The sequence below is a fragment of the Chamaea fasciata genome, unplaced genomic scaffold (genome assembly GCF_029207755.1).
Source record: "Chamaea fasciata isolate MVZ Bird 193981 ecotype frontalis unplaced genomic scaffold, bChaFas1.0.hap1 SCAF_20, whole genome shotgun sequence".
Classification (NCBI taxonomy): Eukaryota; Metazoa; Chordata; class Aves; order Passeriformes; family Sylviidae; genus Chamaea; species Chamaea fasciata.
The window spans coordinates 801,433-824,095 of record NW_027094105.1 but is presented as its reverse complement, the minus strand read 5'-3'; the positions used below and the strand labels follow the sequence as shown (position 1 = coordinate 824,095).

Here is a 22,663-nt window from a genome sequence, read left to right as displayed (position 1 = left end):
GCAGAAAAGCACAAGTGGAAGTTGATTTAAGTGTTGCCAACTCTGGCTCAGGGTTTATTTTATATTCATGTTACATAGCCAAGTTTTGTCAAAACACCAAATCCAGAACAGGTTCCAGCTCCAGGCACTTGAGTGTTTTATTTAGATCAGCAGAGCCCAGCCCAGCCCAGCTGCAGGAACTGGACAGGGCTTTCAGTCCTTGCAGCACAGCACGAGCCCAGCACTGCACTTGCCAGGCAGCCCTTTCCCTAAGGCATCCAGTGCTCTCCCACAGCCCAGAGCTGCTCTGAGCAGTGGGGATTTCCACAACTGCCTCTTCTCTGTGCTCCAAGATCCCACTTTGGCCTTAGGGCTTAAGAAAAGTGACAAAGGCACTTTTGAATGGTCAGGTCCATAGGGTATTTGCTATGGAAGACAGTGGTCCCAACTCATGGTGTTTTCCCATCAATCCCACTGCAAACTGGTTCCAAAAGCCTTTTGAAAGGGCAGCATCTCTGGCTGGTGGAGATAAGATTATGTGACCTGAGAGCCTGGGGAACAGGGAGCCCCCCGCTCCCAGCCAGCCACCCTTGGCTTCAGGAGTGAGGCTCAGCCTTCCCAGCCTCAACATCAGCAACAAGGGAGAGGGGATGAAGACTTCCAGCCAAGGGAACCTTTTCCCACCCAGGAGAACCTCTTCCTACCCAGCAGCCTGAGCTGCCACATGGACAATTCCCACAGCCAAACCCCATAGCCCTCTCCCCGTTCTCTGCTCTGCACAGATACATCTTGGGCAGTGTAAGCACAAGGTAAAAATGCCAGGTCAGGGAACAGGCTATAGGAAATGCCATCACTGCTGGAACTAACCCCATGGATCTGAGTAGGAGATATCCTCTGTCCAGGTACAGCAGAGCTCCTGGCTGTGCTGGCTGGGGCCCAAATGAGCTGGGACCAGTGTCTCCCACCCCTGGGGTGCAGTCAGGCTGGAAAAGGCTCCTGTTTGCTATAGGAAGGCAGCACCACAGCTGGTCTGGGTGGCAAAGCATTTGGGGAAGATGCCAGTCTTGCCATTGCAGCATCCTTCCAGCCAGTCCTCATTCACTAGAAAACATAAAGGAGCAGGAATAAGCCCTGGCCCATATGAGTGGGATTAGTGAGAATTTTCACGGCTGGAATTTAAGTCTGGGCAAAACCCAGTGCAAGCCTGTAACTCCTGAGAGTATGAACCTGAGACAGCACTGGAGAGGCCACATATTCCCCAGTGCCTCCCCACAGCAGACTCCAAAAGCCTGGCCCAGCAGCAGGACTGGAGAGCTACCTTCAGCGAGGATATCCAGCACATCTCCCTTGCTGAACTCCAGGTCCCCTGGTCCCTGTGCCAGGTAAGAATGCTGAGCCAGCATCTGGTAGAGAACAGGTCTGCCCGAGTGGGACTCTGAGTCCTGCAGGAAAAAGCCAGCATGGAGGTTGCAAAGCAAAGCAGACACTGGAGCCCAGCCCAGCAGCGACGCTGTCCCAGCCCACGTACCTGGCAGCAGAGTGTCAGCCTGCCGTCCGTCAGCTGCTGCCACACCTTCCCCAGGTCGTCCTGTCCTGACACTGTCCCTAGCTCTGTGCCATCCAGGAGCCTGTAGCTGCAAGGGTTCATTAATGCTGAGCAAATCATCTCCTTTAAAGCCAAACCTGGAGGCAAACCCAGCTCTCTGCCACCCTCAGTCTTCACAGTCCCCTTTGCAGGCCAGCTCTGAGCTTGTCCCCTTGCACAGTGACCTGGGGCCACCCCACATGCTCAGCGGGCAGAAATGGCACCGTGGGGAGTGACACTGTCACCTTCTCACACATAAACTTGAGGGAAAGATCCTAAACTCTGCTGATGCCACTGTGTGTCCCAAGGGGTGTCACAATCAGGGAGACCTCACCCCAGGATCTTCTGCAGGAGTCCCAGATTGGTCTGTATTGATCCTTGTTACTGCAAAGGCTGAGGCGAGTGGGACAAAATCCAATCTGTGGCAGCTCCATCTACACAGAGTTTTTCCTTCTGTTCTCCCTTTTTCTTGGCCAGGGTACAGTTTCCTAGGAAAGACCCTTTAGGCTTTCAAGGCCCATAGAATCACAGAGTCATAGAATGGTTTAGCTTGGAAGGGCCTTAAAGATAATTTAGTTTCAACCCCCTGCCATGGTTTCTTTCACTACACCAGGTTGTACCAAGCCCCATCCAATCTGGCCTTGAACAGTTCCTGGGATGAAGAATCCACAATCTCTGTGGGCAACCTGTGCCAGGGCCTCACCACTCTTATTTAAAGGATTTCTTCCTGATATCCCACCCAACCCTGCCCTCTGTCAGCTCAAAGCCATTCCCCCTTGTCCTGCCACTCCATGCCTTTGTCATAAGTCCCTCTCCAGCCCCCCCTGAGCCCTGCATGTACAGAGAGGGATTACAAGAGGAACAGCATGTGCTTCCCCGTGAGGATCACACTGTTGTCCAACCCAAAGGCCATGGTGAGTTCTGCCCTCTAGGCAGACCGTGCGCTCACTTCTTTGCTGGATCTGGGGTTTTGAGCCCAGATAAACGTCCCCAGGAGCCCAGGGGCGGCTGGATGCCTGCGTCCCAAGAGGAATGGCTGCTGCCCCCATCACAGCCCACAGCCCCGTACCTGAGCGCGCCCCGCTGTGCCTGCTGAGCCAGCCTGTCCCGCAGCAGGGCCCGCAGGGCCGGCAGGGCGGGGGCCTCGCCTGCCTGCAGCACCAGCGAGCACTCGCAGCGCAGCCGCAGCACCGCCGGCCTGGCTGCGCCCACAGAGGCGTCCCCGCACCTCGGGGGGATCTGTGGGGAGACAGGGTCAGTCAGAGTGGAGAATCAGAGTATCCTGAGCTGGGAGGGACCCACAGGAATCACTGAGTCCAGCCCCTGTCCCTGCACAGACCCCCAACAACCCCACCCTGGGCATCCCTGGCAGCGCTGTCCAAAGGCTCCTGGAGCTCTGGCAGCCTCGGGGCCGTGCCCATTCCCTGGGGAGCCTGGGCAGTGCCCAGCACCCTCTGGGGGAAGAAACTAGACTGACTATGAAGTTCATGGACTAAGAAGAACCACGATGGACTCTAACAAACCCAAATGACAATATCTGCTCTCATACCAAGAGAGGTGACACAGACACAATCCCTCATCTCTGTGCTGCCATGTCGCGGTAGAACATCATCAAAATGCAGACCTGAATTTCAAAGGGGGAACTCTGGATTCAAAGCCTGGGATCAAATGTTCCTCCTGTGACCAAGGAATTCTGGTTTTGATTCTGATTTTACAGGTACCTCCTAAACCCAAAATCGTATGAGCAGGGCCCCAATTCCTCCAGCCAGCTGGAGAGGAGCAGCCACATTCCTCTGTTGTGTTGCCTTCTGGCTGAAAAACACCTGAAAAAATTACCCCAGAAGCCCTAGAAAGAAGGGTGGCAGAACTGACCTGCAGCTAGGGGAGAGAGGTGGTGTCCCCAGAGGGTCACAGGAGTCATTCCAGGGCCATCACATACAGGGGCTGGCAATGGCATGGAAGTGCCTCAGAGGACATTAACCAACAGGGCAAATTTGAATGAACTGTTCTATCCAGACTGATAGGGACAGAAAATGGCACACAGGAAGAGGGGTGAAGGGACAGCAGGGTGTTCAAAGACAACTGCCTCTTGCAAAGTGGGCTGCAAAGCATGGCACAAGAACTCTGATGCATTTGGTGCTCCTGTTGCCTTGGAGGGTGGCAACAGGTCAGCCTTGGGCTGTCTCACAAAGTGTGATGGTCACAAACTGGGAGGAAAGACCACATGGGAGCCTCTCTTTAGAATGGAAAAGTGGTCAGAGGAAGGAGGTTTTTTTCCCAGTGATTTGGGAGCTGCTTAGGAATTTTGGGCAAAAAATCTTGCACTTTTCCCAGCCCTGGTCTCCTGAGGCTGTGCCAGCTTCAGCCTGTGGAACACCTCACCTTGGAGTCCATGTGGGCACTGGCATCATTGGCAGAGGGATTTTCTTCCCCAGGAGGATCTGCAGAACAGCACAAAGGGAGGGGAACAGCCCTGCAGTCAGCAGAGACTGCAGTGGGGCCACCACCTCCTCATGCCCCCTAAAGAGCGGGGTTTGGGCTCAGCTTCACCCACTGAGGTCCCTGCCCAGGGATTACCTGGCTTCTGCTTCATGTGGAGACGGCTGGGAGGCACCTGGGCAGGAGGAAGGGGAATCCCAGTGCTGATCTTCTGCAACAGAACAGCATCAGAAAGGAGAGGGCAGAAAGCATGGGAGCCTGGACAGCCAGCCACAGATTTGTGTGTGTAACCCCAGGGAGAGCTGCTCATTGAATAGCTGGACGAGGTGAAGCACTCAGGATCTTGGGGACAGGGGTTTGGGGACACTTCCCTGTGCTGAGGGCTCTCCCCACTTGGGCTGGTTCACAGTGACACATCCATGGTGCAAACGCCCATGTGTCTATCAGGGATTCATTTGGAGTGGGAAAAATGACAATTAAAAAAACCATAGCAACATCAAAGCAACCATGTGCTTGAAAATTCCCTCATAGGAAACAGGGGGCTGAACTGCACCCTTCCACACTGAGTTCAGATGGTAAATGATTGGGATAATATGTGGCTTTGCCTGTGGTGAACATGGGAGATGAAGTTCTCCTGAGTCAAAGGGATTTTTCCTCCTAACTCTTCTGTTGTTCCCATTCAAGAGCACTTGGTCTTCAGTCAATAGTCTCAGTGTTTCATACTCTACGTTTCTCTTACATAGTTGTCCTATCCTGTGATTATCTTACAGAGAAATGTCCCAAATGTATGCCTTGGTCCCTCCCTCCCCCTGGTTGCAGGATTGCCAGCTCACCCATTTATCCATCCTTGAGGCAGGCTCCAGGAGAGAGCTTGGGATGTGCAGCTTCTGCAGAGGAACACAGAGCAGAGCAGGGTGAGAGAGGAGCCCCGTGACCCCAGCCCAACCCCAGCCCGTCACCCTATGGCCACAGGAATGTGCCTGGGGGGCCGGGGTCACCCCCAGCCACGCAGGTGCCCGGTGCTCACAAACTGCTGGGCCCAATCCAACAGTCTTTCTGCAGCTTGTCCTGCTGGGAGCAGAGCTGCTGCTGGAGTGGCTGCAGTGGAACAGGCCTAACACCCACCAAATTCCCTGCTTCCAAGACAGATGCACAGGCAGGGAGCATCAAGGATGCCCAGGGATACCAGTCCAGCAGCATTTCTGTGTCTTCTGACAATCACTGCTGCTCATTTCACCTGAGCATTGCAATTTTTTGCTTACAATGCTTTCTCTTCTGTTGAGAGTCTATTTTTATTTTTTCTACGTTGATTTTCACCTGGCACTTCACTGAGCAGTCAACTAGCACATCCAAATACTTGTGTAACTGTTCCTGTTAGCTCCAGATGCTTCAGGCTCTCCCCCTATTCCTATATCACTTATGAATATGGTAAATGCTTATGTCATGGAGGATTTTCTGTGGGGACATCCTTTCTTTTTAAAAATTAAAGGAAGAAAAACCTGTTCATTTATACCCAACTTTTAATTCTGTATTTTTACCAGTCCTCAGAGCACTGCCTCTCTTGCTCAAACACCTCACTGGTTTATAGTGGTCTTATGAAGAATCGTGTGACTTTTTTGAAAGATAGGCAGGTAACACGTTCACTGAACCTAATCCAGGTATACAATGGCTCCTTCAAAAACTGAAGTAGACAGGTGAGAAATGGCCTCTGCCAACAAAAGATTTCTCATGTTGTATTTATCTGTTTCTATTCAGTCTGTTTACACTACAGCTCTGTGGCCTGCAGGAAGATGTCAGATTTGCTGGGCTATCAGTGCTTAGGACTTCTCAAGAGCCCTTCATAAAACCTGCCTGTACAGCTGAAACCCTCCCCAAACCTTCCCAAAGTTCATTGAACAGAGGCACCACATTCCAGGTAAGGACCAGCCCATCTCCTCAGCTCCATTAGAGCTGTCAGGGGATAAATCCTGCTCTGAACGGTGGTCCTTGGTGAGGTCTGGTATCCTACAACTCCACAACAGGATCCCCTATGGTGGAGAGCCCAAAGGCCACCCTTGTGGATCTACAAAGGTGAATGGCAGAGGCCGGTGAGAGCCCAGTGTCAGGAAATCGGGGAGGTGTGGAAAGGACCCACTGAGGACTGTGCTCAGGGGGCTGGGGCCAAACCCTGCCCCACAGAGCTGTGTCCCTCACCTGCCCACGGGGCCGTGTCCCCCCCAGCCCACGGGGCCATGTCCCTCACCTGCCCACGGGGCCGTGTCCCTCACCTGCCCACGGGGCCGTGTCCTTTCCCTGCCCACGGGGCCGTGTCCCCCCCAGCCCACGGGGCCGTGTCCTTTCCCTGCCCACGGGGCCGTGTCCCCCCCCAGCCCACGGGGCCGTGTCCTTTCCCAGCCCACGGGGCCGTGTCCCCCCCAGCCCACGGGGCCGTGTCCTTTCCCAGCCCACGGGGCCGTGTCCTTTCCCTGCCCACGGGGCCGTGTCCCCCCCCCCGCCCACGGGGCCCTGTCCCTCACCTGCCCACGGGGCCGTGTCCTTTCCCAGCCCACGGGGCCGTGTCCCCCCCAGCCCACGGGGCCGTGTCCTTTCCCAGCCCACGGGGCCGTGTCCTTTCCCTGCCCACGGGGCCGTGTCCCCCCCCCGCCCACGGGGCCCTGTCCCTCACCTGCCCACGGGGCCGTGTCCCTCACCTGCCCACGGGGCCGTGTCCCCCCCCTGCCCACGGGGCCGTGTCCCCCCCGCCCACGGAGCCGTGTCCTTTCCCTGCCCACGGGGCCGTGTCCCCCCCGCCCACGGGGCCGTGTCCCCCCCGCCCACGGAGCCGTGTCCTTTCCCTGCCCACGGGGCCGTGTCCCTCACCTGCCCGTCGTGGATGGCCGTGGCCCAGCCGTCGGCTGCCCGGCTCAGCACAAACACCAGGCTCCCGGCCGCCACCTCCGGCCCCGCCGGCCCCTCGGGGCGGCAGCGGGACACCACCCGATGGTAGCCGGACTCGGCGTCCCTGCGGGCAGAGGAGAGCGCTGCACCGGCCTGAGGCGTGGGCGCTGACGGCTCTGAGCCGCCACACGGCCGCAGCCCCAAAGGGCACGGGCTGTAACGTGTGCGTGTTGGGAAATCGTGATTTCCATTGCTGCTCTTTGGTCCAACTGGGAAAAAAAGGGGCCTGGAAAACACTGATTTGCCAAATGCAGCTGAATTTTCATTGTACTGATAAACACTGTCAGGATCAAAACAATTATTCAACGCAGCCCTGAAAACCTGCTGGTGCAATATCACCAAAACTAATTACTTTCTTGGGGTTTGAACATGACTTTGGCTCAGGACATTTGGGCTTGCGAGTATTCGAAATTGTTCTGGGAATTAAGATAGGAAAGCTTAGCATCCTCTGCCACAGAGCTGGGCAGGTCCCACAGCCTCTGTCTGCTTCAATTCCCCACGTATGCCACGATCCTTGCCTGACTCCCAAGACTATTGAATCAAGTCCTGCAAACTGCCCAGAGGCTCTTGAACAATGTCAGGGACCTGCAGCGTCCTTTGCAGCCACAGAAGCCTTTGTGTGTTTGTCTTTCACTCCACCCCTGGTGAGAAGCGGGTGTGGATCCCTCGGCCTCTTCACACAAAGGCACCGGAGAACAAAACACTTTCGGAACAGTAGTGAGAGAAGGGTAAGACCAAGGTGGGACTGAACACTCACCGCAGAGCATCGGCACTGGGTTCATAAAAGCCCTGTCTCTGTGGGAGAAACAACAGGATCAGTTTGTAACAGTGCCTCCTACAGCAGCAGTGCCACCTTACCTCCTGACTGGGCTATTTCGTCTTTACTCTTGACCCCATTTGTCATTCCACACCACCCAGAAAAAATCTGCTGCTCCACACCTTACCAGGATGTACCTTCTCTTCCTTCCCCTCCCTCTTTATCTCATCAGGAAGTAGCACAATCTCTTCCCCCTCCCCTGGTTCCAAGAACTCCCAGCACAGTGTGAGGCAGCTGTGCTCACACTGACACATTTACTGAAGTGATTAAGCAGAGACAGGCTGAGCACAGCAAAGAGCCAAAAATGCATCTTTAAAAGGCAGGAGATTCCCATCACTAAGTCCCTTACAGCCAGTGCTGAACCTGGCTCTGAATATCCCCATGGATCCAGGCTGGTATTACACGGGTTTTACCAAGAGTCCACTCTTCCCCTGATAGTTTGGATCTGAGCCCCTTTTGGAGCTCCATTCCTCCTTTCACAGCCCTGTCCTGCTCACCTGAGGCCTCAGAGGCTCAAAGCCAATGTACTCATCGTTGGGAATGATGGATGAGATCACCTGTTGGAGAACAAAGCAATGAGAGAATCGAGGCTGGACAAAGAGACCCCTAAACTTCATCCAAGATTATCTGCTCAGATCCATTTCCTTCTGGCATCCCAAGGTCAGGGAAAATGTGGAGCTGTGCACACAGTGGGAGAGGAAGAGCTGGATTCCCAAGACAGATTCAACCATTTGTGCCCCAGTTTTTTAGTCTTTGCAAGGTTTCTTTAAAAGTATGTGAATTTCTTAGTTTCTCTTTCCTTTATTTGTGTTGGAGCTCTCTGTTCTGACTGCATTGGTCACAGAAGGGGTCATTGTATTAAGGGATGTGACAAAACATTTGTCCCCTGGGTGCCAACCTGTCCCCCTGGGAATGCAGGACTGAGCAGCAGCATGCTGGGAACACGTGCCCCTCCTAAAAACATCATTGTCAGCAAAAGGGCAACCATGGGTTCCCAGAGTACCTGCTCAGCCCTTTCAGACTTTAAAGTGACCAAGATTGGGAAGGTATTTTAGTGCCAAAGTGCATTTTTTGGTAGAAAGGGTGGCAATTCTAACAAATTTTGGCTTCTGTGTCCCGACTGCCTGGACTGGCTGCAAGCTCTGCCCATCCTGCTCTGGGTTCCCTGCACAGCACTGCTCTCTGGAGATGGCAGAGGCAAGATTTTTTCCTACTGCTGTTAATCGTGAAAATGACATGCCTGTTACCTTGGGTTTACCCAGGAAATCTTTTGAATCCAGCTGCTCAACTTCCTTCTTTCGTGGTCTGAAAAGTTCCCCAAGGGGAACCGGCATGGGCTCTAAAAACAGGTGGTCCTGGGGCAGGGAAAACAGGTAAAGGAAAAGCCATCAATTCACATTGAATGAAACATCAGAGCACTGAAAGAGAAATACAGCTTAGGTGTGCAAGAGCAGCTCCAGGAAAACATTGGGGGCAAAAATTTCAGCTGTGAACTCGACAAAGGCCACTCAGGCTCCACAAATGCATGAGCAAACTGAGAGCTCAGCAGCCACTCCCCAGTGTGGAGGCAAAGACTGCTAGCATGGGGTGGGTGGGAAGGGAGGCAGTGCAGGAAGGTTCATCCAACAAATCTTCCACATAGCTTTTCAGTTTGACTTCAGATGTTTTCTGTTCAGCCACAGAGTAGTGTGCTAATAGCAAATATAAATAATACACAGGAAAAGCACAAATGTGATGCCATAAGAGATGATCCCATTAAAAACAAAGTATGAATCTCTTATAAAGCATGAAGGTAGCAAACTAATTAATCCTTCAGGAAGAGTAAATCAGAGATCTGCAAATGTTTCTAGATCATAAAGGAGTCTAACAGGAAACTTTTACTTAGAAACAGCCCTAGAAACAGTTTCACACCCTACTTTAAGCTCTAAAAGTGATTGACATTAATATCTGAGCTGCCACCAATTGTTTCTGAGGCCAAAGGGACTCAAAAAAAGCCAGCCAGTGCCATGAAAAGGGAGACTTTCCAAACCTGCACTTGTAGGGGTTCGGCACTTGAAACACTGCACAAGGCAACTGGTTTTGCAGGACAAGTACAAATGGAACTGAAATCCTCAACATGAGGGACCAGGAAGCCACATCCCCAGCCTCAGAGGTCATCCCAAAATTCTCAACTATGTTGTTACTGGGGAGTGAAGCACCTGGGGGTGATGGAGTTCCTCGACCACCTGAAGCACTGGTTTGGCAGAGCATCATGTGCAAATGGCTTAGACTGTGCTAGCAGGTGGCCAAGCAGGTGGGTGGATGGCAGGAACATGGAGGTGTCAGGAACACTCAGAGAACTTTTAGCTCACATCCCTGAGCTGAAGCCTGATGCACACACCCAGGAACCCACAGAGGTGGTCTTACCTGCACCCGCTCAAGGGCCAGCTCCAGGGCTGCTGTTCTTCTTTCAGGTCTCCACACAACAGCCTTCTCTAGGGTGACTCTGGCCTCCTGCCACTGCTGCAGGTGGCACTGCACTGCTGCAGTGCTGTACAGCACCTGGAGTGGGCACAGGGAAGGGACTCAGAGGGCCAGGACCAAGGCACACACAACATATCCTCCTGAACTCAGCCAAGAAACAGGGACAGGCACTAAAACACCAAAAATTCAGCAACAGGAGAGTCACTCTGAGCAGCACAGCTGGGAAAATTCCACAATCAGAAAGGAAAAATAAAAGCTTGGGTGTGCTGGAGCTGCTGGTCAAAGTGAGGAGAGACATGGGGACAGCAGGTGAAGACTCTGCTACCACACTGTTTAAATCGGATCCTTCCTGCATCCAAAAGGCCAGGAAGATTTTCTGGGGTTTCTTTTTGCATGAAACTAGGTAATGATTTTTTGTAATCCTGACTCCCTGTCACTGCAAAATAACTTAACTGAAACTATTTCATGTTGTAGTGGGCTGTGAATGTGCAAATTGTCAGCTGTAGCTTGTCACCCTTCAGCAGCATGTCAGTCTGTTCCTGGGGAAGTGCAGGCTGTGGGAGTGTTGCAGACAGGGTGTTAGGGAGCTGTGGTCTATATTGAGAGTGGGAGAGCTCTCCCTGTCACTGGCCAGCACTCGGTGTGTGGGAAAGCTGCTGGGCCACAGGCAGAGCACTGTCAGACAGCTCCTTATCTCCTGAGACTGCATTATCAGCTGGGAATTGAGGTGTGTACCTGGCTGCACGCCCTGCTCAGGACAAGCCTGGAGCTCATAGAATGCTTTTCCTTTACTCCTTAATCGTGGCAGTAGAAGACTGTTTAGGAGTGTGGGGAATGGCAACCATGAACATGTACAGGAACTGCAGGGATGGGCCCTCTTGGGAGACAAGGCAGTAGCTCTCACTCACTCAGAAGTATCACAGCCTTGCAAGAGGCAAGTATTTCTGGGTTTTCAAACCATGCATGTATCTCTCACAAGAAGATCAGCTGCAGCACGTGAGAGGCCATGCATGGGGAAAGCTGATGGCACAGTTCTGCTGGAGGAGGATGTTTACGTACTTTGAAAAATGAGCTCCAAGTACGAATGAGATACAACTGAATCAGGATGCTGATCCCAGGTCTGGAGGGCCAGCATGGTGCCAGACCATGTCCTGGTGATGACTGGAGTGAGGGGTCATGTGTTCACACCAGGAAAGGCCCCAGCCTCCTCAGGACACTCCTGAGCCCTGAACTGCTCACTTCCAAGAGAAGGCAGCGCTGTGGCACTGCAGCTGTTAAAGCCAGGGAGGTTTGGGTAATACCACAGATGCCAAGGATAGCTTCCTCCTGCCAGGTATAAGGTGCATGAAAATTACCTGAGATGCTTGACTGGAGTTACACAATGACTCCTCACTCTCACGGAAGTAAGGAGTTAAATCCTCTTTCCTGTATCTGCTTTTCAGTCTCTGTGTGTGGACTTGGAGAAAACAAAATGAACCCTTCCAGTGAAGGACAGTTTCTAGGAATCCTTTACACATGACCAAATATGACAAAAATTTACAATCAGTTCAGCCTTTGAGCTTCCTTGAACAGGATTGGCAGGTTGCCTCTGTGTAAGAGGTGCAGTATGAAGCATTTACAAATCCAGCCTGAGCACAGGGTGTAAGTTCAGGCACAAAGAGAATATTAAGATCAGTTGCTGCAGTCGGAAAGAGGCTTTCATGCACCTGAATTTCCTGGAGTCTGCATTATGCATCAGCTCACTACTCACCTGTCGATGTTTCAACCTCTTTCAGCTCTTAGAGCTGAGGAACTCACTAAATTTACTTGTGTATTTACATGCATGCAAGTGTAAATGTTACACGGAATCCCAGACTAGTTTGGGTTGGGAAGGACCTTGAAGTTCCCAGTTCCACCCACCCCTGCCACAGGCAGGGACGCCTTCTATTGATCAGGCTGCTCCAAGCCCCATCCAACCTGGCCTCGGACACTTCCAGGGAAGGGGCAGCCACCACTTTGTTTTCACATAGAGAAGATAAAAACACCTCAATACACAAATTCCTCTGCACCTGCTTGGAACAATTTTACTTTTCAAACTGCACCATTTGCTAAACTTTCCAGAGATTAGGTTGGTTTACAACTTTTATGATTACGTTACTTTTAAAAAAAAAGTGCAAGCAGAATATTTTTACTGTTCTAATGTACTTTCTTGAAAAAGTCTTGGGTCACTCATACCTGCTTCTGACACCCCCAACAGTGGGGAAGGATTGCTGAGCCAGGCTGACTCTTACCTCCCAGGCATAGAGGATGTGCCTCAGCCCCAGCTGCTTGTAATCGATGAAGGGATTTTGTCTTAGGTGACTGAAGGCCATGTGATAGTCAGAGAGGGCTTCTTCATACCTGCAACACAGAGGTGACACAAGAGACTGAGCCTAAAAAAGCTGGAGACTGTTTAAGAAGCTTAAAAATCACACTAGCAAATAACATGCATTCTGCTCTGCAGCCTGGGCAAGGAGAGCTGCACCAGAGATGTGTCATCTTTGTACAGAACAAAGATTACCCACTGCTGGGAGCTCCCTGCCTGTCCCAGCACATGTCTCAGGGGGATTGAGGGCTGGGAACCTGGCTGATGGGAACCGGGTGGGGTACACACATGGCCAGAGTGTCAGAACTGAGAAACTCAAAATTTAGAACCTCAACATTAAGGAATTGAGAGAACATTTGAGGATAAGGAAGGAATTATTCTGAATTTACACCAGCTATGCAACTGAATTCCATGCAGGTGCCCACTAAGGCTGCAGGTGGTGCAAGGGGCCCAGGAAGGGCTGTGTAGTGGGCACCCAACCAAGAGAAGGTGCCCAGGTGCGTGTCGGTGGGTGGAAGCAGCTTCTGATGAAGGAAGGAGCCCTGGGGTGCTGGAGGCCATCAGCTCTTTGGGCAGGAGGCAGCTCTGCCAGCTCTGCTGCCCCTGCAGTGGGTGTGCTTGGGGCACATTTGCTTCTGCTGGTGGTGGAGCAGCTCCAGAGAGCCCTGCCTGGGGCTCCACCAGCCCCAGGTACAGTCACTCCACTAGAGAAGCCAGAACTGCTCACTTTAACTCCCTCCCAGAAATAAAGACAGGCATTTTGTGGAGATTAAGGTCTGGAAAATATGGGGAAAGCAGCAGGAAAGAAAATAACTGAGCTCAAAGGTAAGACAAGATCTGTAAAATATTTCACCTAGCTCCCTGAAGAGGATGTCACTGTGATTTAACTGTGGAAACAATAAGTAATCAATCCCATGACATTTCTGGAGCAATCTCAATATTTTATCAGTGAGACTGAGATCAGGCCCCCAAAGTCTGCTGGCAGATAGTGTGGCATTGCATTTTTAGGAAGGCCAGTCTCATGTGAAGACACATCAAACAGCACAATTTTTTTTTTTTCCAAAGAAAATCTGAATGGCAACATAACATTGTGGCAGCCTTGCATCCAGGAGTTTGTGTGCGTAGGGGACAGAAACGTCGTGTGTCAGCCACCTCTGGGGCCCCCCAGCTCTTATCAGAGATAAGACTTGCTACCTGTGACAGGGTTTCCAAGGCTAAAGCAGACCCTGTGAACCCTGTAAGGTTGCTGGAAGAAGTGAATTTTGGAATCAAAGAATCAGTTAGGTTTAGGAATAAAGCAGGACTGAAAGGAGATAACAAAGATTGCACAGGCTGTGCACCTCACTCACATTTCCAGCTGCAGGTGGACAAACCCTCTCTGGAAGTAGCCCACAGCCAGGGAATTGTCCTTCTCAATGGTTTTATCGAATGCCTGAGGAGAAAAACACAGGCACATCCCAGAGATCAGCTGGGATCTGTCCTGTCAGTGTTCTGGGCACAAACACCCAGCCAGCCAGGTCCCAGCTGCCCTCACAGAGGCAATCCCTGGGCTCCTGTCCAGCTCTGAGGGGCCAGACACAGCTCCCAGTCATCTTTCAGGTCTTGGCTCTGTGTGAGCTGAGCTTCAGGCTTTTACCCCTCCTTGCTACAATGGACTGGACATAAATGAGCTGCATTGGCCATCTGGCTACTCAAAATGGGAAAACTGAAGCAGAGTTGGCCAGGACAGTGGGAGCAGCAGGACTGGCCAGGCTGGGGAAGGATGAGGTGTTGGAAGGGGGAGAGGGAGGAAGCTGCAGGTCTTCCTACATTGGCTTCTAAGTCAGTAACTCTGCTTCAGTGCCTCAGCTAAATACAGACAGTGCTTGCAAAGCTGGCAGCAGCTGGTGGTTCAGCGTGCTGGGAGAGCCGAGTCCTCCTGTGGCAGCAGCGGGGTGTGCTCCTTCCCTTCCCACTGCAGACACCTTGTGGGGATTACAGCTGCTGAAAGCCCAGCTGTCCCTCACCCTGCCTGAACAGGAACAGCACTGCAGGTGAAAATGAGTCTCCGTGACCCCACACACACTGTGCTGGAAAGTCTGTCCCACTGGGCTGTAAATGAAATAATACTGACCGTTGATCCACACAGAAGTAGAGCTGAGCTTCCTCCCAGTCACTGCCCCTTGACGGGGGCTCAGAAGTCTCTCCTGAGCTCTCTCCCTTATCTCCATGGCACCACTGCCGTGTGCTCACTGTGTCCCAAACAGCCACTGCCCTGCTCAGGGATCCACGGTGCTGCCCCAGCACCTCCAGCACAGCCTCAGCTCTTCCTTAACTGAGGAAAGGTTTATCTGCATCTCCTCACTGGAGATGGATGGATGGATGGATGGATGGGTGTGCAGACATGCCAGGTGTTGTCACAGAAAGGCTTTTCCTCTGGGCACGTCCTCTCTCTTCCCAAGGGCAGTGGTTTTGCAGCACAGCAGCTTTGTTCCGGCAGTCTCCACTGCCAAGCAACATATTTGTACTTTCAAAATACACCCATCTCATGTCTAAACCCATGCCTTCGGAACGGCTATCAGACAATCTTTTTTCTGCTTTGATTTAAAGCTACAATAGATTTTAAATTTATTGTTCATGTCCAGCGGGTTGAGGTCTTCACTTGGAACCAGGCAGGCTGAGCTTTAGAAGTGTGGTTTTCACATAATAATGACCTAAGTTCACCTAAAGGGCACAATTTTAACTGATTTAGCTTAAACTTAAAGTTCATTGCTGGATGCAGTTTCTAGTATCTAATTTAAGTACTCTCTGCCTCTATTATCTCGTTTCAAAATTATTCTGCCCACTGATCAGGATTTTCATAGTATTTAGAGAACCAGGGAATTACTGAATGATTAAGGTTGGAAAGGGCCTCAAAGATCGAGTCCAGCTGTTAACCGGGCATCATGGAGTTACCACTGAACCCAGTCCTCAACGGCCACATCTGCCCTTTTAACTTCAACTATTTACCACTTTTCTGTGATTCACTCTGCTAAACCTTTTCCTCAAACCATTCACCCTTCAGCATCCCCACTCGCATTCCCGCCAGACACGCAGGACACACGAAAGGCTGGATTTCAAATCTAGTTTCAGCATCATTCCCCCTGAGACGGAGCCGGCGGAGTCAAGCCGCCCATCCCCGGGATACCCCGTTCCGCCGGCCCGCTCACCCTCAGGGCCGCCTCGGGCCGCCCGGCCAGCAGCTGCACGCAGCCCACGTTGAAGCAGATCCTGGCCGGAGGCTCCGCGATGCCGCCGAAGGCGTCGAGGGCAGCGTCCCAGTGCCCGCGGTCCGCCGCCCGCACGGCCTCGTGCCAGCGCCGCACCAGCTCCCGGTACGCCATGGCCGGGCCGCGGGGCTGCGGGCACCGGGGAACGGAGCGCACCGGGGCCGCACCTGCGCCGCACCTGCCGGGGCGGGGAAGCGCCGCCACCCCTGCGCGCTCCGCTCCTCCCCTGGGCGGCGGGAGGAGACACTGAGCCCGTAATGGGACACGGAGCAGGAGGGGGGGACGTGGTGCCCGGAATGGGACGCGGACCGCGGCAGGCGGCCGGAGCCGGCGGGACAGGCCGGTGAGGGCGGCGGCCACACCTGAGCGGGCACTGGGGAGATGCTGCTCGCCGAGGGCACCAGAGGGCACCTGACCGGCCGCCAGAAGCGAGCCCACGGCCGGCGCTACCGCAGCCAAAATACCGTTTGGGGAGCTTCTCTGAATAAAATATTTAATGCAAATTTAATATATTAGATAGTCTCCCGGCCGTGTTGGTGCGAGTTAACTACAGTAAGTACGGTAGCCGTGGAGGCGCCGTAATCTGGTAAACACGGTAGAGCCCCCGCCCCGCCCCCCGGGCTCCCGCTCTGCCGCGGGCGACATCGCCCCCTGGCGGCGCTGCGCTTCGGTGCCCCGGAACAGGAGACCGACGGGGGCGCGGCGCCGTGCGCGAGAGGTTCCGGGGCCGCTGGGCTGTGCGGCGCGGAGCGGCGGGAAGGCGGTGCCAGGTCAGTCCCGGGCCCGGCCCGTGCGGCCTCGGGCGCCGAGAGCAGCGGCGAGCGGGCGGCGCCGCGGGGCCGCTCCGGGTGTCCGCACCGCGGCACGGAGCGGCTCCGGGGCTGGCAAGGCCGCTCCGGCGGGGCGGGGCGGGCTGGGCCAGGCCCGGCTGAGGGGCAGGGCCAGGCCGAGGGGCCGGGCGAGGAGCCCGTGCGTGCGGGGAGCGGGGCGGAGAGAGCCGGGTCAGCGTTAGCCGTGATTGCGCCCTCAGCTCCGCGGGGCGGCGGGACGGAGTTACGGCCGTCACACGGGCCCGAGCGAGTTGATTACAATTTAACGAACCAAAGAAATCCGCGGCAGCCCTGCGCCCGACCAGCGGTGGAACTGGTGGGTTTCAGTTCGAAGCAGACTGGTTGGGCTCCCTGCCGCTGAGTTGAAATGTTGCAGAGAATGGGAAAGAAGAGTCCGTGGAATTGGAAGTACCGCGAGAATTGTCCGCACATGGGATGATAAAATGTAGTTAAGGAAAAGAAAGTTTGTTAACGTAATGTCAGCAGCAGGAATGGAATCAAATGAGCGGGTAAAATTTTCTGTATAATTAGATGCTGCAGATGCAATGAATGTAGAGATTAAAGGTTAAACCACATGTGGTTGGAAAGGAGATCCCCCACTGCTGTTCGTTCTTGGGAGGGGATTTCAGCATATGTCTGAGTTAACCGATGAATGCTTAGAACCATGCACTTGCATTTTCCGAGGAATTGAACTTTAGTGCAACCTGACAAGTTAATTAAACAAGGTGGTGTTGCCATGTAAGGTTTAAGAACGACCTTAGGACAAACCGTGGATGAGTGGGAGCCAGCTGCTTCCACACCTTGGTTCAGGCCCAAAGCAGGTGTGTAACCTCTGCTGTCCGGGGTCCCTGCTGACACAGAGGGGACATGGCAGGGACAAGGCGCTGCTGCTGTGGCCTGGCCTGGTGTGCCTGGCTGGGTGGTTCCGTGTGCCAGGAGGATCTTACTATCACAGCAGCTTCCCACCACAGCCACTGGTGGAGGGGGACTGGCAGAACACAGGTGCATCAGTGGCACAATCTGAACTGCACTGGTAGGGTAGGAGTTGAATGCTTGTGTGGTTTTCAGTTTTTGTAAAGGAAATCAAGCTGTAGCAGCCATGTGTGTGCATGTGGTTAGAACGGGCTACCAAGGGCATCTCTGGTTCTAGGAGTTCTTGAGTGAGATAGAAAAACACTGGGGAATTCAGGGCAGGCCACAAAAATGCTCTGGTTCTGGAAAACAAGTTCAGTTTATTCAGGCACATTCAAGAGAAGAGAGTTGAGTAGTGACTCAGGCGCTCTGGAAATCCATGCCTGTGGGAAGTTATCCCACAGCTGGATCCTGTCAGCCTTTCCAAAGCGCACAGCGGGATCCGGTGACTGAGGCAGAGCTACACAAGTTCTGTTAAATTTGACCCAATTTCCCAGCAGTGGTGGAGGGTAATTACAGAGGGAGTTTGGGAAGAGGGGAAGGCCTGTCAGAGTTGGGAGCTCCTCAGCTGAAGGATCTTAATGCTGAAGGTGTGTTCAGAGCAGACTCCTGGGCAGTCTCAGGGGCCAGGCCAGTTTGTGCAAGCAATAGGACAGAAACAATCAAATTTTAACATTTGGAGCAAAACCAGCAAAATGCATCTTCTGGAATGTAAATGCTCCGTCAGAAAAACTCTGTCTGGAGTTCCTAAGGCAGCAGTGCTGCCTGTAGAAATGCTGCCACTCACCTGGACAGAGTTGTGCTGGAGGTTGCAGTTCAGAACACTGGTCTCTCTGCTGGGGCAGTGGCAGTGCTGCTCACACAGAGCCCCTCAGGTCAGCATGGGCACACACAGAACTGAACACTTCAAATTGCTCCTTTCCACTGCAAATGGCAATTGGCACAGCTGGAACAAGTGCAACTTGTGGGATTCTCCGCAGGCAGTGTGGAGAGAGGTGAGAGGCAGCAGAGTGCTGCCTGTGCTGCGAGTTCTGAGCTCTGAGGTGCTGCAGAGGGATCCTCATGCAGAGGTGGGTGCCAGTTATCAGAAGCTCAGTTATTCTCAGACAACCAAAGCAGCTGCTCCTGTGAATAAATAATTTACCCAAACATGCATTAAATAACTCGCTGATGTGTGCAGTGATGTAACCTGGGAGGAGAGGGAATGACATAGGGCACCTCTGGGCTAATGACATTTTATTGGAATTAAGAGTGTTCTTCTGAACCAAGTTTTAGTTATTTAATTCAAAAGCTAATTACTGGGTCTCTGTAATATGTCTTTAAATAAAATATATTTTTTGTAGCTCTCTGAGGGTTCTTGGTGCTCTGGCAGCCTCCTCAAGCAGCTCCTTTGGTAACCAGGGGCACCAGAGGGAGGGCTGGTCACAGAGGAACTGAGGAACAGAAATACACGAACAGAAACAGGACATGTGCCAAGGGCTGAACATCCTGCGGATTCACATGTTCATCTCTCATCTGTATGAATGTGTAATAAATTGATACAGTGTTGGAGGAACTATGGCAGACGTCAGTGATAAACATGTGAAAAAAGTCTTGCAGAAAAAGGAAAGAAGGGGGTGTGTAAATGTGGGATATTGGAGGTCTGGAAAGCTGTTTTCCCTGAGTATAAAAGTCTTTGGCTCTTTCAGAATACATGTGGAGGCTCAGTGTTGCAATGTGACCAAATGGCATTAACTTGGGCCTGGCAGGCTAGAGCCTTGTCCAGGTGTTTGAGGTCAGGAGCAGTGTGTCCTTTTCCCCCCTGTGCTGACTGTGAACTCCCTGCTGGGAGAACTGGGGCAAATCCTGCTTTGTGGGCTGCAGGTGAAAATCAGGCAATAAACCCTTCTTGTGTCATTAACAGCTTACTCAGTCTCAGCTTTGTCACTGGATTGGGCTGTTGCTCTGGGCACAGCCCCTGGTGCTGGCTCTAAGCAGGTACAGCCCTGTTTGAGGGTTGAGGCAATTGCTTCTGTCAAAGATATTTCTACAGCAGAAATAAATTCCACGTGTTGCTAATTCTTACAGAATTACCCCCTTAGAGTTTCTTCTGCAAGGAATAGGTGGAAATGCAGGTAAAGAAAGATGAAGTGTTTTGGGATCTGATCAGACCAAGACCAGTTAAAAACTCTCCAACTTCTGTCTGTTCACACATGAGGGTTCTGTGCCTTCTCTGACCCTATCCCGTGGACAAAGTTGTGTATTCCTTGTACTTGCCACACTGTAAACACGAAGAAGGAATTTGCTAATGAAGAAAAAGTAGATATAAATAAGAAGAATGGAAGAATTAAGCAAAAGAAAAAAAGGTCAAATTTCTGTTGTGTAAATTAAACATTTGAACAGTAACAGCACAGAAACCAGTTTGAAACTGACATTATCAGGAGTGTTTCCTGTTGGTGTCCTGCTCTGGGGCTGCTGTTCCTGCAGGCAGTACCTGCCCCTGTTGGTCGTGGGACAAAAAAAAACTGGACTGACTTAAAAAAATGTATCAAGGCTTCTTTTTCCTGTCATAATATAGCAGCCAAATTCTCTGCCTAGTGCTTCAGTCCATCTCTGAGACTGTTTGGGAAGGCAAAGCTGTGAGCTCTGGCTCCTGTGCAGGTTGCTGAGCTGAGCATTGCTGTGATCCTTGTCCTACGTTACTGAGCCAGGGCTGGAGAGACTCCAGATCTATATGGATTTAATGCATTTAAATAATTTCCTCTTTATTACATCTCCAGCTCTGCCAAGGGTATGGTCACACTTCACATGAAATCAAAATGTGTGGCTGCTGTCATTTTAGACTCTTTTGATTAATGTAACCCTTTTTTTTTGCTCATTCCATGGTTCGTGATACTCACACAATGTGATTTATTCTTGACTGTTGCTCATCTTGCCTTTAAAAGCAGAGTACCTAACAAGGGGTTACCCTTACAGCTCTGTACACAACTGTGGTTCGCTTACTCATTTCAGTGATTAGTTTGCCCTTGCATTTTTCTACACTTTTTATTCTGTGCTGAATAGGGTGCAAGTCTGGTTCAAAAGTGACTTTCTGATAATTTTTGATTTTACACCAATTCACTGAACATTGTTTGGGTTACATGTTCACAAAAGAAAAGTCTCTTTTTCAAAACAGCCAGGACACCGTCTGCCCACTGGTGATCTTTGTAATGTCAAACTCTGCCTGAACCTTCTGAAGGAATAAGCTGTTTTGTCAGGAAGAGAGTTGGTTGGAATGTAGCAGTGGTGTGAAGAATGTTTGAACATGTGAGCGAGCACACTGGAGGGACTCGGCACTGCTTGGGAAACCCTGGCTCTACCAAACTGCTCCACGTGGGTTTCTTGGGTTACACAATTGCCTGTATGGTTTTGGAAAATATTCCTTGGGGGCTTGAATCTCCCAGTGTTAGAAGCTGAAAGGAAATGAGTTTGGCTGTTTGAGAAGGGCAGTGCAGTTGGGCTGTATAGGCTCAGCTGCAGTTTCAGCCAGAGCAGGGCAGGTTTTTGTTACCTGTGCACCTGAGGGTGTCATTGTCCAGGGCTGTTTGTGAGCAGTGATGGCCACTGGGCCGTTCTAAGCATGGAGGGGAACTCTCCTGGAGGTGCTGTGCTTGTTGAAGTGGGTAACCTGTGTGGATCAAGGTGCTGGTTCCCTGCATGGTTCATCACATTGGTAAGATGTGCTTAGTCTTTGGTGACCCAAATGGAGTAATAGAATCCCCTGAGCTGGAAGAGACCCACAGGGATCATCCAGTTCAGCCCCTGTCCCTGCACAGACCCCCCAACAATCCCACCCTGGGCATCCCTGGCAGCGCTGTCCAAAGGCTCCTGGAGCTCTGGCAGCCTCGGGGCCGTGCCCATTCCCTGGGGAGCCTGGGCAGCGCCTAGCACCCTCTGGGGGAAGAATCCTGCTCTGTTCTCCAGCCTGAGCCTGCCCTGGCCCAGCTCCTGTGCCTGTCCCAGGGAGCAGAGATTGGTGCTGCCCCTCCACTGCTCCCCGAGGGGGGAGCTGCAGATTTCTCTGAGGTCTCCCCTCATTGCACCTCATGATCTTAACATTAAAGATGCTTAGCAAGAAGTAAAGAAGTTGGCAAGTATGTGAGATGGGTTCAAGGAAGAACGTTATGTCTGCCAATGTCCATCTCCCAGCCTGCATTAGCCAGGTGCCTGCTGGGGGCTGTGAGGCTGAGGTGTTGACTTGCCAGGTGTACAGGTGCTCACAGGCCTGTTTGCTTCCTCGCAGCTCCTGCTGGCAGCGGGATCCCCAGACATCGCCCAGCAGCTGAGACCTTCACCGTCCTCCCTTGGGGTGAGTTTGCCTCTTGGGCTGAGTTTGCCAGGTCTGTTCAGAGGCTTCTGACACACATCTGGCAGGATGGGGGCAGTGGAGCTTCAGGAACTTCTGCCCTTTCCCATTCTGTCTTGTAGGAGCTTGGGAAAGGATCATTTGCCCCTTCTGTTCCCAGCTGGGGTGTTGAGGGACACCTAAATGGGATGCCTTGGTGCAGGACAGGGGGGAGGGAGGGAACAGGAGTTACTGTGACTATTCTGAAACTATTCTGAGCAGCTGTGTTCTCCTGGCATAGCTGTAGGTACAGCTTCAAGGGAAAGGAACATTCTGACAATGTCATGCTGAGATTATTAAAGTGAATTTCTGTTCTGAGGATCAGTGTGGGGTTTGTGTCTCAATAAGAACATTGGTTTGCAGGATGGTTTATTAGTTTATGTAGGTGGGTGAAAGGGAACTGGGCAATAAACCATGTGACTGCTGTATGAACTCGTAGCCAGTCCTGTTCCACCACTGCAGTTTGTGTGACCACTCTTGGGTGCAGACCAAATAGTCAGTATTTTATGGTATTCCAGTGTATTAAGGAATATATTCAAGGAAATTCCATTTTGTGTTGTGAATTTCATTAATGAAATTCACTTATTTTGTTAAGTTTGTTTTAACTACATCATATCTTGAAAAGTTACCCAGCAATTCCTTATAGATTGTGTAAAACTCAGTGTATCTTAAAAGTTGTACTGGGTAACTTTCATCTGACTCAGTATCCTTTCTTCTCTTGGAATGGGAGAACTGTAAATTTTCCC

The 22,663-nt window shown here is 52.0% G+C and overlaps 2 protein-coding genes across 7 annotated transcripts in view; one reads left to right on the top strand and one right to left on the bottom strand.

Moving 5' to 3' along the window:
• Positions 1-21: 21 nt before the first annotated feature.
• NOXA1 (NADPH oxidase activator 1) lies at positions 22-15,953 on the bottom strand. 3 transcript variants are annotated; one of them, XM_066201020.1, is made up of 15 exons: positions 15,753-15,953; positions 13,914-13,996; positions 12,491-12,599; positions 10,164-10,298; positions 9,005-9,112; positions 8,255-8,314; positions 7,698-7,735; positions 6,863-7,004; positions 4,837-4,890; positions 4,142-4,214; positions 3,947-4,005; positions 2,634-2,803; positions 1,508-1,613; positions 1,298-1,421; positions 22-1,080 (listed from the first exon to the last, which is right to left on the bottom strand). In XM_066201020.1, the coding sequence occupies exons 1-15, from the start codon at positions 15,924-15,926 to the stop codon at positions 983-985; spliced, it is 1,533 nt and encodes a 510-aa protein (XP_066057117.1). In that variant the 5' UTR covers positions 15,927-15,953; the 3' UTR covers positions 22-982. The 3 variants fall into 3 exon arrangements, with proteins under 3 accessions (XP_066057117.1, XP_066057115.1, XP_066057116.1); XM_066201018.1 differs by lacking the exon at positions 22-1,080 and having other exon boundaries at positions 1,133-1,421; XM_066201019.1 differs by lacking the exon at positions 22-1,080 and having other exon boundaries at positions 1,133-1,421; positions 4,142-4,211.
• Positions 15,954-16,501: 548 nt separating this feature from the next.
• Positions 16,502-22,663, top strand: part of EXD3 (exonuclease 3'-5' domain containing 3) — a 260,922-nt gene continuing 254,760 nt past the window's right edge. For all 4 annotated transcript variants that reach the window (XM_066201028.1, XM_066201025.1, XM_066201027.1 and 1 more), the window contains exons 1-2: positions 16,502-16,582; positions 21,816-21,881. The gene's annotated coding sequence lies outside the window, so the exon portion shown is untranslated. The remainder of the gene's footprint in view (positions 16,583-21,815; positions 21,882-22,663) is intronic.

What these genes read in the sequence shown, in the direction of transcription:
- NOXA1 (XM_066201018.1), bottom strand. Translation starts at nt 15,926, where the DNA reads ATGGCGTACCGGGAGCTGGTGCGGCGCTGGCACGAGGCCGTGCGGGCG. An exon ending in TGGCCCTTGAGCGGGTGCAG is followed by an intron (nt 9,113 to 10,163) that starts GTAAGACCACCT and finishes TCCCTGCCCCAG; the next exon opens with GACCACCTGTTTTTAGAGCC. An exon ending in CCACATGAAGCAGAAGCCAG is followed by an intron (nt 4,006 to 4,141) that starts GTAATCCCTGGG and finishes GCTGTTCTGCAG; the next exon opens with ATCCTCCTGGGGAAGAAAAT.